Here is a 12,763-nt window from a genome sequence, read left to right as displayed (position 1 = left end):
GGGGAGGTTCGGCAGTGGGGGGAGGGGTGAAAGCAGGGGGGCCAGGGCTAAATCTGCAGGGGGCCCATGTCCTCGTGGCCCCACCTAGCTATGCCCCTGGCACAATGTTTCCAAGTCTCTCTTCGAGTACTCCCTTGCCAGTCAGGTTTTCAGGATATCCACCATGAATATGCATGAGGTTGATTTTCATACACTGCCTCCATTATATGCGAATCTCTTTCATGCATTGTAGATATCCTGGAAACCTGTCAAGGGAGTACTCCAGGACCGACTTGGGAAACACTGAGTTAGCGCACCTACATTATAGCACGCTAACTGGTTAAACACAGGAATACTACATGAGACCTCAAAATGGGTGGCAGTAAGTGCTCATGGTAACATTTTTTAATGGCAACATTATCGCATAGCCATTAATTAAAAAAAAAAAAAAACAAACAGGCTATTTTTTACAGCTGCGGTGAAAATGGCCTTAGGACACAGGAAAACCCCACATAAGGGCACGAACGCCTTTTGCCACAGCTTAGTTAAAGGACCCCTTAGTGATTAAAATAAAACCTAACCAAATACTGGCAGAGAAGATGGCAAAAGGCATGAATTGTTTCTGCTATCATTGATGAACCCAAATGATCATAAGAGAAAAAGAATTCACGATACAGATCGAGGATTGTTGATTGGTTGATCCAGTCCTGGTTTTATCCCATTGCATGCAGGGACTTCTAGTTTTCTTGCTTAAAAAAAAAAAAAAGAGAGAAATGAAAATTATAAGCCCTTGCTTGTAAAAGGGCAAACTCAGGACTGGTTAGATCTGTCAGGCAGATCTGGAGCCAGCTGGCAACCCTGAAAAACAATTCTAGACAAAGTGGGATAGATTTACCAATGCTTCATCCCCACCCACCCCCTATAGGCACAGAGTGGAAAAACCTTAGTAAATCAGTCCCCAGGAATGTAGTTTATCGTTGCTATTCCATAATAGGACTCTCCAGTCCTGCTGTTATGATGGGCAGTGCGGGTCGACCAATGGACAAGGAAGAATCCCGCCGACACCCAATCGGCGCGCTCGGAGGCGGGCAGGGGGGGCGGAATATAGCAACAGAGTCACTGCTCCCCGCAGAGCGCTTGGCTTTGCGAGTGACCCTCGGACCAGGGGACGCGCGGGGCAGGGAAAGGATGAGCCGGGCGAAGAGGCGAGCGGCTGCCTGCACGTGCCGGGCTCTGCTCCAGGCTTTGCTGCTGTGTGCTGCGAGCGCGCAGAAGGGTAAGTGCGGCTTCGTGGGTCTGTCCCGGGCAGGGACGCTGCAAAGGAAGGGGGATCGCGGCGGCCGCTGTTAATTAGTAACAAGCTGGAGCTGCTGCTGCGGCTCAAACGCATCTGTAGGAGCTCCAGCACCAGGATCCGCTGGCACTTCCTCTAAGTGATTAGGGGAGATGTCAGCTTTGTACAGGTAGGGTAAAAAGTCATCACTGTACACCCGCATTTAGGGACTAGTGTCTGATTTCAATGGAGACAGGAGAGGAAAAGTTTGCGAGAACTTTTTAGAAAGCTATATATATACCTTTCCAATATGAGACTTCTGTGCACTAACATTTCTGAGAAATCCCCCTCCCTCTGTTTTCCTTTTCTCTTTGCACAAACAGAATTGTTGAATTCAGGGCTCTTCTTCTGCTCGAGTCCTGTCAAATATATAAACAAACATGACATATCCAAAAATATCCCAGTGGAACCTTTCTGTGGCAGAAATGCAGTATGTGTACGTGTGTTGTTTAAATTCAAGTCACTTTAGTTATTTTAAGCGGTTTTAAATACCCAGACAATACATTAAACCAAATACATTAATCCAATTAGAACAAGAAGTCTGAAGCTAGATTGACCTCCATTACTGAAAAACTTTTGATTTATTTATTACATTTTGTATCCCACATTTTCCCACCTATTTGTAGGCTCAATGTGGCTTACATAGTACCGGAGAGGCCTTTTCAGGCTCCAGTGTGAACAAATACAGGGTGGTGATGTGGTAAGATCAAGTTCATGTGGCACAGCCACATTAGGGAATCAGAGGACGGAAGAGTTGTGTTATGTCCATTGCACACTTTAGTTTGGTGGTGTTGCAGAGATTAGGCTTTTAAGTGTGTATTAGCGACCGGGGGCCCCCTGAAACCAGCAATCAGTCCAGGTCATTCTGACACAAAGGGGGCTTTTAAAATTATATCCTCTTTTTTATATATATATATATATATATATTGTGCAACTGGTCTCTGATCATTTTTATGTCTATTTTAAATTTGTCTCATTCTTTGTTTTAGTTATATAGCTTAAGGCAAGTTATAATACATTCAGGTACAGTAGATATTTTTCTGGCCTTAGAAGGCTGACATTCTAACTTTATACCTGAGACAATGAAGGGTGAAGTGACTTGCCCAAGGTCACAAAGAGCTTCAGTGGGGTTTCAATCAGGCTTTCCTGGTTCGCAGCCACTGCTCTCACCATTTTGTAACCACAGTAAACCTGGCGGGTAGAGATTATCTATTTTGCAAAGAAGCCTGGACTGTTAAGATACTTGTGTGAAAGGTGATGGCATAAGAGAAAAGATTGTACATCCTGAATGCAACTTTTGTGCAGTTCACCACTTTTACAGGATTTTTTTTTAATTTGCATAAGAAATGTGTGGCTATGAGGGTGGAGGGTGGGGGAGCTCAAAACCATGAAATGCTAATATTGTTGGAAATGAAATTGGAACAGAAAACATAAATCTGGGTAATTGTAAGCTTGGCGGATGCACTGAAAAGTCTCTCAATGATGTTTTAACCAGTAACAGAATCAGTGTTAATTTACAGCAGCAACTGGGGGGGGGGGGGCACAGGAAGTAAAAAAAAAAATTTCAGGTCAACAACCTGGCAAAAGACATCATTAAGAAAGAAGTGAAAGAACGCCAGAGATCAACTACAGTACATAGCAGAGGTTAGGGACCCCACTTCCAAAACTTGCAGTTGAACTATATTAATCATACTAGTAAGAAACGGGCGCTAGCAGGGTAATTCCCCCCCCCACCCCCACCACCATCTTCCCTTCCGAGTTCCAGCCCCCCCCCCCCCCCCTCCCTCACTCACTCACTCACTCACTTGGTTGCGAGTTTGTGTTGGAAGTTCGCATTGCTCTCCCCGGTCCCCGCTGCTGTCACTCTGTGGAACTTGTGCGTTGTGCCTTTGGCGCCCCGCCCTCGACGTCATCGCGTTTTGGTGCGAGGGCGGAGCTACAGTGACTGCAGGCCAAACCGGATATCTCGGGCGCCTCATCATCCGGTTTGAGGCTTCATTGGAACGTTGGAGGTGCCTTTTATATATATATATATATATATATATATACTAGGAAAAAAGGCCCGTTTCTGACACAAATGAAACGGGCGCTAGCAAGGTTTTCCTCAGAGTGTGTGTGTTTTACAGAGTGTGTGTGTTACAGAAAGAGTGAGTGTGTGTGACAGAGGGAGAGTGAATGTGTGAGTGTGTGTAACAGAGACAGTGACACTGTGTGCAAGAGTGTGTGTGTGTGAGAATGAGTGTGTGCCAGGGGCCCCCTCCCACCCAGTTTCAGGGTCCGCCTGCGCCCCCCTCCCTCCCAGTTTCAGGGTCCGGACCCCCTCCAAGTTCCAGGGTCCGCTCTCCCTCCCTCCCACCCACCCACCCAGTTCCAGGGTCTTTCTCCCCCTCCCTCCCAGTTTCTGGGTCTCTCCCCCTCCCTCCCAGTTTCAGGGTCACCCCCCCTCGCTTCATCCATCCCAGTTTCTGGGTGCGCCTGGCCCCCTTCCAAGTTCCAGGGTCCGGCCGCCCACCCTCCAAGTTGCAGGGGCCACCCTCCCAGTTCCAGGTAGTTGCCCCCTCTCTTTCCCTCCTCTCCCCTCCCCTCCAGCCACCCACCTGCAGCGTTCTGAAGCTGACTCTGTGGCTTCAAGTGAAGGGTTCATAATTTTCGTCAGGTTCGTCGCTCTTTAACCATCTCTGTTGGCCCCGCCCTCGCACCTCTGATAGGTCCGCCGCCATCAACGTTGAAACGTGATGACGTCGAGGGCGGCAGACCTATCAGAGGCGCAAGGGCGGGGCCGAGCGAGATGGTGACAGAGCAACGAACCTAACGATCCTTACGAATCCTTCACTTGAAGCCACGGAGTCAGCTTCAGAACGTTGAAGGTGCCTTTTATTATAGTAGAGATATATATAGATATGTAGCCAGCCCACAGGTTTTGAAGCTGCATACAATGCTGGCAATTTGGAAGGAAGCGGCAAGCCGGGAGATAGCAGTTATGAGGGTGATAAAGCATGGCTGGTTGTGAGCAGGGAGGGGGCCAGAGCCCGAGGTTGGGGGCACATTTTGAGTGCCACTTCCTCGCCCCACCACCGCCATGCCCCCTCACAAATACCTTTGCTGGCGGGGGTCCCCAACCTCCGCCAGCTGAAGCCTTCTTCAGCGCAGTCTCCAGAGCAGCCATGTTGGCTGCCTGACCCCTGCTCTTCTTTCTTCTTGCTCCTCCAGCGCACGCTGACGCAGAGCGAGAAGAAAGAAGAGCAGGGGGCAGCTCCGCCGGAGACCGCACTGAAAAAGGCTTTGGCTGGTGGGGGTTGGGGACCCCTGCCAGCCAAACCAGGGGCCCAGATGAAATTTGCAGAGGCCCAGGCCCCCACGGCCCCCCCCCCATAGCTACGCCACTGGTTGTGAGGATTCCCCCTCAGGTGGCTGATTTTATTTGACAGGGACTCTCATTGCCCCCCCTTCCCTTGGATTTAGTAATGTGACTTTTTTTTCTTTCTTTACTTGGCCCAAAAAAGTTGGCAGCTTGTGATCTGTGGCATTTGTAGACTAAATTTGACTTTATGAACATTCTTGGTTTTCAAATTATTTACTTCTATATAACTGTGAGTAGAATAATTTAAGAAATATTGCTTGGAGTACAGCTTTAATGATCAAGGAAGAGTTTTCATGTTTGGAATCTATAATTCACCTGGAGCTAAAATGAGAAAGGCAATCCAGAAATACAAGAAGTACGAACACAAGAGATTGATGCCACTAGGAAATCAGAACTACAACAATACTATGATCAGAATAAGAGAGAGAGAGCTGTAAAAGATGTCAGTTAGCCTTCCAGAGTATTCTTGTTGCACTTCTTTCAGGAAGGAACCACCCACCCCCTCTTTCTCTTGTTATGTTCAAAACGTATTAAGGACAGACCATGCTTTAAATGGTAACGGAGAATGAAATCTGTGCACTTTGGATCAGGTTGGTGGAGAGGAAACAGTGTCTTTTGACACTTTATGTTACACCAATAAAGCTTGAACTTATTGTCCACTTCTGGGTTACTGTGTGACCTTGAACAAGTCACTTCCCCTACAGAAATATGTAGACTGCATAATTATTTTGTTAAATTTAGCTCATGCCATTTAAGTGGAGGCTCAAGGTATATGACATTCAAGTACAGAAGCTATTTTTCTGGCCCCAGAGAGCTTACAAAGTAGAGAGTTGCACGGGGACAGAAATGTAACCTATCCTTGTGGGAATCTAACCTGTCTCCACCTGTCCTCGCCACAAATAATCTCCTCCATTCCCACTCCTGGCCAACTCAGCACTGCCCCGTCCCCCTCTGCTCCGCATCTCACCGCACAGTCATCTTGTCCCCCCTCCCCAGGAAAAAGTAAAAGTAACATAAATTAATTTTCTTCCATATGCTGCTAAATAAAAAATGTAAAAAGATGCACATGTCCAAAAAGCAAACATCCATGAGCAGCATGTCACCCTTTCATTTCCTTTCCCTCCCATCCATGAGCAGTATGTCCCCCTCTCTCTTCTTCTATCCCATGTGCTCTATTTCTCCTTTTTCCTTCCCCCTTCTCCATGTACCAAATTTTTTACCAGCCCCCTCCCTTCCGCCCTTTTTACAGCCCCCTCGCTCCTTCCCACCCATGCATGACTCCATCCATCCACCTACCTCCCCTCTTCTCCAGCCCTGTGTGCCCTCCTCGAACGTACCTCAGTACATCCTGGCGGTCTAGTGGCCTCTTACGGGCAGGAAAGATTCCCCACTCTTTCTTGCCCGCTGCCGCTAATCCTCTCACTGCCGTTTCTTTAAAATGGCTGCAGAGACTTCAGGCGGTGGCCTCACAAGATTTCAGATTCTACATGCATAGGGCTGCCACTTGCTAAGCATGGCTGCTGTGCTCATGCCCAGAACAACATGTGCTACGGATACGCCTCCACAGCATTTCACACACACGGCTGCAAGATTCTTGAGGGTCACTGGGTCCACCAACTGGCTGGCAAACATTCTTGTATACCATGCCTCGAAAAATCTGGCCAGGAGAAACAGCAGCAGGAAATAGAAGCACGAAAAACAACTTCAGCTGCGTGCCCAGAACAGCGTGTGCTATGGAGTCACCTCCACAGTATTTCACTGCGGCTTTTATTTGCGTGTATGAAAGCCGTGTGTAGCTTTTTTCTTGAGACGCTGTGCAGTTTAAAGTGGAACGCAAGTTCATTTTGGAAGTCTAGGTGTTGAAAAAAGGGGAACGCTGAATTTCATTAAAAGCACTGCTCTGCCGAGAAGTCAATGTTATGCTACGACAGCTCCTGACCTTCTGTAAAATTTTCCTCGTAAAAGGTAGGGGCTGCATTCTGTGTATCACTCATAAACGGCTGTGCATCGCTTGGAATGCACATTTAAATAGTAAATTTGCATATGATTCTCGTAGTCTGCTACCGCGAACGGTAAAAAGCACAAAGAGCCCCTTTGTGCATTTCTCGTGGAATACCATGCTCGCTAAACCAGTTTGAACCTGTCAAAATTGCATGTTGCTAGCCTGGAAAGTTTTGCACATCTAGCCCTCAGTCCATATACATATTTTTTGTTGCTCAGACATGTAGAGCATTTTGAGATACAAAACTCCTCCTGGAATAAGAAGTGGCTTGTGCAATGGAGCTCCAAGTATTTATTTTATTTATTTATTTAGATTTTGCTCACACCTTTTTCAGTAGTAGCTCAAGGTGAGTTACATTCAGGTACTCTGGATATTTCTCTGTCCCAGGAGGGCTCACAATCTAAGTTTGTACCTGAGGCAATGGAGGGTTAAGTGACTTGCCCAAGATCACAAGGAACAGCGGTGGGATTTGAACCGGCCACCTCTGGATTGCAAGACCGGTGCTTTAACCACTAGGCCACTCCTCCACTCCATGGAGGTATTTTGAATGGTTCCAAATACGTGTGTCTTCGGAAACAGCCCATAGAGCTTTGAATTTGTTGACTCTACCCTTTGGTAAGCCCTGTGCAGAGGGGCACTGTCAGAACAGATGAAGGGCTCTCATATACTGTACAATCTCTTGGGCCCTGCCTGATCTTGCTGAGGCCTCTCGCACATAATGAATGCCCTGATGGGCTTGCCATTTGTATGGCAATTCCTGCAATGTCTCTGTATTTGTCAACTTTCTGAATGTGATGTTTTGTCACACCATGAGGCAGGTGACTTTCAGCAGTAGGTTGCTCAGATTTTACATTGTTCTAGGTGATTTTTTTTTTTTTTCGTTATTCCTCTGTACCCTACTTCCTCTGCTCTGGATCCTTGGGCCCCTGACTTCTACCTCACTCCTGCCCAGACTTCTTCCCCTGCTCAAGACAAGCCTGGCTCATTGTTTAGTTCCCTCTTTATGGAAACATACCATGGGTATCCCTATACTGAAAACAGTGGACTTAGATCCTGGAAGTGCCTCCAGCTTTTGTCTCATTTCCAAACTGCTGTTCTTAAACATACTTGAGAAGCCGATCTACGATCAGTTCTCACATTTTCTGGACACGGCTCTGATCTTACACCCTAGGCAAGCAGGCTTTCAGTTGGGTCATAGTACAAAATATGTCTTGGTAGCTATGACCAATGAAATACGAACTTCCATCAGTCAATGCCATTCAGTCATTCATGAGTTACTTGATCTTTCCTGTGCCTTTGATCTTCTTAACTACCACCTTCTTCTTCTTCTTCTTCTTCTTCTTCACTGCTGTTATGATATTGGTTATTTGTGACATCCCTTGAATTGGATCTCCTCTTGTCTCTCTGACCGTTCCTATCAAATGCAAGTTGGTACCTCTTTTTCATCTGTATATTCCATCTCTTGAGGGATCCCTCAAGGCCTCTTTGATATTTTTCTACCCCCACTATTCTTGCTCATCCAATCCCTCAGCCACAGCCCCTATCTGTACGCTGACAATATTCAGATTCTCCATATAGCCCCACTCCAGAATTGTCTGCCGGTGGTTAGATACAAGAACATTGCTTGTACCTCAATTCAGCCACATGCGAAACCATCTACTTTCCTACTCCTCATTTCCCAATGGCCCCTCCCGCTTATCTGTATAAAAGGGTCCCTTTGACTTGTCAAGACTCTATCCGTGTTTTAGAGGTTCTCTTCAATTCCAAATTATCCTTCAAATCTCAAATTGATTCATACATGCACTCCTCATTCTTTGCTGTTTGACAGATACATACTGTCAAACTCTTTCTTCCCCTAAGTCAGGTCCTTTCGTTGGTTATTGCCCAACTAGACGATTGTATTGCTCTTTAACAGTTTTCCTCTTTCCACTGTTACGCATCTTCAACCTACAGTCAAGCTCTTTAATGCTTAACATTATGACTACATTATTCCATTCCTCAAGCAGGAATACTAGCTTCCTGTCCTTTTTAAAATTAAAAATTTTCATTTTGGTACAAACACTGTCCCCTTGGGTTCCAGTCTATCTCACCTCCCTACTGGCTTCTACTGTCACTCCCTTCTCCCTCTTGCCTCTATTCTGACATTTCTAGGGACTCCATCTTTTCGTATCTCAGACCTTCCCTCTGAAATTTTCTTCCACCTGTAGCTCTCTTTCTCTAAATTCAGAAGAGTAGTAAATACGTGGCTCTTTCAATTAACCTTTAGTTAATGTTTTTTTTGGGATACCTTTCTCTTTGCCTTTCTCCTTCTGATTCCTCTTTTTGCCCTCCCCGTCTCCTATCCTCTTCTCGCAATCTCTCTTACCCCCTCCTCCTGATGGCTCTTCATGCTCTACCCACTTCTATCTGCTGTATACTGTATATTGTATATCAAATACATGTAAATAAATAAATCTGACTAACTGAACAAGTGGGCGGCATTAAGCTGTGTTGCAGCAAGACAGTGAAAGATGAGAACCCCTGTATGGAATTTTTATACATCGCCCGTCTGGTTGTGTGTCTGGCTTGTTGGCCTTGTATGTGTAGGCGGCTGTCTTATCATGAACATTACACCTGTGCATTTTGGCACATATGAATGTCTTTTTACGTAAAACTGCTTAGCTAAGCTGTTTTTTTCCAGAGCACAGCAGGTTAGCTCCATATGCTTCTTCCACTGGGAAATCTTTGTGCAAGAAATAAACATTCCCTTCTGCCTCCACATTCCTTTCACATGCAGGTGAATATACTGTAAAGCCCTAGAGATCAGATAGCTCTGTGTCATAAAGGAAAGGCTGAGGTGATCCTGGCTTTACCCCACTGCATTTCTGCAATTATATTTCCAGTTTGTCTTCAAAAATGCAGGATACAATGGGGTAAAATCAGAACTGGCTCAGCCTGCCCCTTACATTATTTATTTATTGCATTTGTATCCCACATTTTCCCACCTATTTGCGGGCTCAGTGTGGCTTACAATACATTGTGAATGATGGAAATACAAATTGTTACAGTACGATTATGGGTTACATTGTGAAGAGTTATGGGAAGTCAAAGTCAAAATATCATTTGGGGAATAGAACAATGGAATGTAACAATAGGGAAATGATAGGGCGATAAACAATAGCAAGAGAACATTAGGGTATAACAATTTTATCTGTGGGTAGAGTTATTAGGTACTGCCCAGTGTTCCCAGGTCATTACCTCATCCTGTCCTGTAACTTCATAAGATCATAAGAATAGCCATACTGGGTCAGACCAGTGGTCCATCGAGCCCAGTATCCTGCTTCCAACAGTGGCCAATCCAAGTCACAAGTACCTGGCAGAAACCTATTTACCGTGTTTTCCTGAAAATAAGACACTGTCTTATATTAATTTTTGTCCCAAAAAATGCGCTAGGTCTTATTTTTCGGGGAAACATCGGGGTTGGCCCGCCTGCCCTCTGTCGCTCCCGGAACTAACCTTAAACGCATCCTTTCACCTTCGCAGCAGCAGGGCAGGCCACTCCTTCCTTCCGTGTCCCGCCCTCGCCTGACGCAACGTCCGCGAGGGCGGGGCACGGAAGGAAGGAGAGGTCTGCCCTGCTGCTGCTTGCTGCGAAGGTGAAAGAAGGCGTTCAAGGTTAGTTCCGGGAGTGACGGAGGGTGGGTGGAGGGGGGGCCCAGCGACCTCGGGTGGGGGGGGCCCGGGGGGGGGTCTTGTCCGGCTCTCGGTGGCCCTGCTTTCAAACAAAAATTTGCTAGGTCTTACTTTCGGGGGAGGCCTTATATCTACCAATTCAGGAAAACCTCTACTAGGTCTTATTTTCGGGAGATGTCTTACTTTTGGGGAAACAGGGTAGTAGCAACATTCCATGCTACCAATCCCAGGGCAAGCAGTGACTTCCCCCATGCCCACTCAAAAACAGACTATGGACTTTTCCTCCTGGAACTTGTCCAAAACTTTTTTTAAACCCAGATACACCAGCTGCCATTACCACATCCTCTGGCAGCGAGTTCATGAAAATGTTGTGTCCTAATGCTATGATAAAGAAAATAGTCCCTTTTCAGAGATCTGCCAGTCTCTTTGCCGTCTGTTTAGGTAGTTTAGCAGATTAACAGGAGACTAGAACACTGGTCGCATTTCTGCGTACAGACCCAGTATTCCAGCTGCTTCCAGAACAGGGTGTGACACCTCTCCTGCTTCTAACAAGGCCTTGGCTTAAGATGACAGGGAGTGGAAACGTGCTCTTACAGAATAAACAAAAGCTTTAACATCTTGCTAAGATCTGGTGGAGCCTCATTTTACATGGAACATAGCAGGGGCGGACTGACAGTGATCTGGGCCCCCGGGCAGTAAAGGTCATTGGACCCCCCGCCCGCTGCCCACCACACTGCTGCCACCCCTCTCTTGCACACTACAGCCCTCCTACCACTGCAGCTGCCACCCCCCCTCCTGCACACTACAGCCCCTCAAGCTTCGGTGGGCTCTTCCTGTTCTACCTTGAAGGACCCTGGTGGTTTATTGGCTTCAGGGGCAGGAAAGAACTTCACTCTTTCCTGCCCACTACCACTGTTCTGTCTGGCGCTGTCGTGTGTTTTCAAAATGGGTGCCGAGACTTCCTGCGGTGGTCTCAACAGTCTCGGCAGCCATTTTTAAAACACGGTGGTGCCGGCAGAATCACGGCAGCAGGCAGGAAAGAGTATTGTTCTTTCCTGCCCCTGAAGAAGCCACTAGACCACCAGGGTCCTTCACGGTATAATCGGAAAGGGACTGTAGTGTGCGAGAGGGGGCAGCAGTTGCGGTGGTAGGGGGGGCTTGTGCAGAGGTGTTAACTCACACAGAAGAGACAGCCGCAAGTCGTATTAAAACGTAAGCTCATGAGGCAAGTTAGGTGTTCAGGTGCTATGCCAAGAATATGTTGCTCACTTTTGAATGTGAGAATTTTTCCGCTAGGTTCTGGGGTGGCATAGAAGGTTTTGGGGCAGCACACTTTGGCGCTTGTCCTTCTGCGCCTAAATATGAGCCTTGCAGAAAATTTCTCCCGGGTTCTATATACTACTACTACTACTATTTAACATTTCTATAGCGCTACAAGGCATACGCAGCGCTGCACAAACATAGAAGAAAGACAGTCCCTGCTCAAGGAGCTATGTAATAAAAGTGAGCCAAGTATAGGACAATCAAGCCATTGTGACATCACTGATGAGGTTGGCTCTTATTGGTGGCCTGAGGCATTATGACATCACAATATTAGCTCTGGTTACAAGAGACTACTACTACTACTATTTAGCATTTCTATAGCGCTACAAGGCATACGCAGCGCTGCACAAACATAGAAGAAAGACAGTCCCTGCTCAAAGAGCTTACAATCTAATAGACAAAAAATAAATAAAGTAAGCAAATCAAATCAATTAATGTGAACGGGAAGGAAGAGAGGAGGGTAGGTGGAGGCAAGTGGTTACACAACTTAAGTTGCGTGCGGAAATCCAGTCATATTCCGGATTTGTGTAATTACAATTTACACGCACAACTGTCTCTAAGGGCTCCTTTTACTAAGTGGCAGTAAGCCCAGCGCGGGCTTACCGCTCGCTATACAGGAAGTACTGCTGGGCTACCGCAGCAGCCAAGCAGTACTTCCCAACCCTAGCACGCTGTAATTTCTGACACTACAAAAACATATTACCTGGCGATAATCGGACAGTGCCGCATGCTGCCGGGTTAACACGGGAGCCTTCACCGCCACCTCAATGGGTGGTGGTAAGGGCTCCCCCCCGCCCCAAAATGGCTGCACGGCAAGTGCTTTACTTGTCACCAGGCCATTTTCTGTAGGAAAGCAAGACTTCCCTTTTACCAGCTGCAGTAAAAGGGGGTCTCAGCGCACGTGTAAAACACGCATCGATGCCAGCACTGGCCCCCTTTTGCCGCAGCTTGGTAAAAGGGGCCCTAAGTGTAATTCTGTAATGTGATGCACGTAAGTTTTAAGTCGCATAGTTGAAAAGGGGGCGAGGCCACGGGCATAGAATGGCGGGTCGTGGGCATTTCTAAAATCTCTGCGTGTTGTTATAGAATGCAC

At 46.8% G+C, this 12,763-nt stretch overlaps 1 protein-coding gene across 1 annotated transcript in view; it reads left to right on the top strand.

Annotated features, from left to right (window-relative positions):
• The first annotated feature begins 1,139 nt into the window (after window positions 1-1,139).
• Window positions 1,140-12,763, top strand: part of LOC115480562 (discoidin, CUB and LCCL domain-containing protein 1-like) — a 90,864-nt gene continuing 79,240 nt past the window's right edge. The window contains exon 1 of the mRNA XM_030219328.1: window positions 1,140-1,255. Coding sequence (XP_030075188.1) covers window positions 1,168-1,255 — 88 coding nt within the window. The 5' untranslated portion in view covers window positions 1,140-1,167. The remainder of the gene's footprint in view (window positions 1,256-12,763) is intronic.

The sequence above is a fragment of the Microcaecilia unicolor genome, chromosome 11 (genome assembly GCF_901765095.1).
Source record: "Microcaecilia unicolor chromosome 11, aMicUni1.1, whole genome shotgun sequence".
Classification (NCBI taxonomy): domain Eukaryota; kingdom Metazoa; phylum Chordata; class Amphibia; order Gymnophiona; family Siphonopidae; genus Microcaecilia; species Microcaecilia unicolor.
The sequence above is the reverse complement of the archived record's forward strand: the minus strand, read 5'-3'. Positions and strand labels throughout refer to the sequence as shown.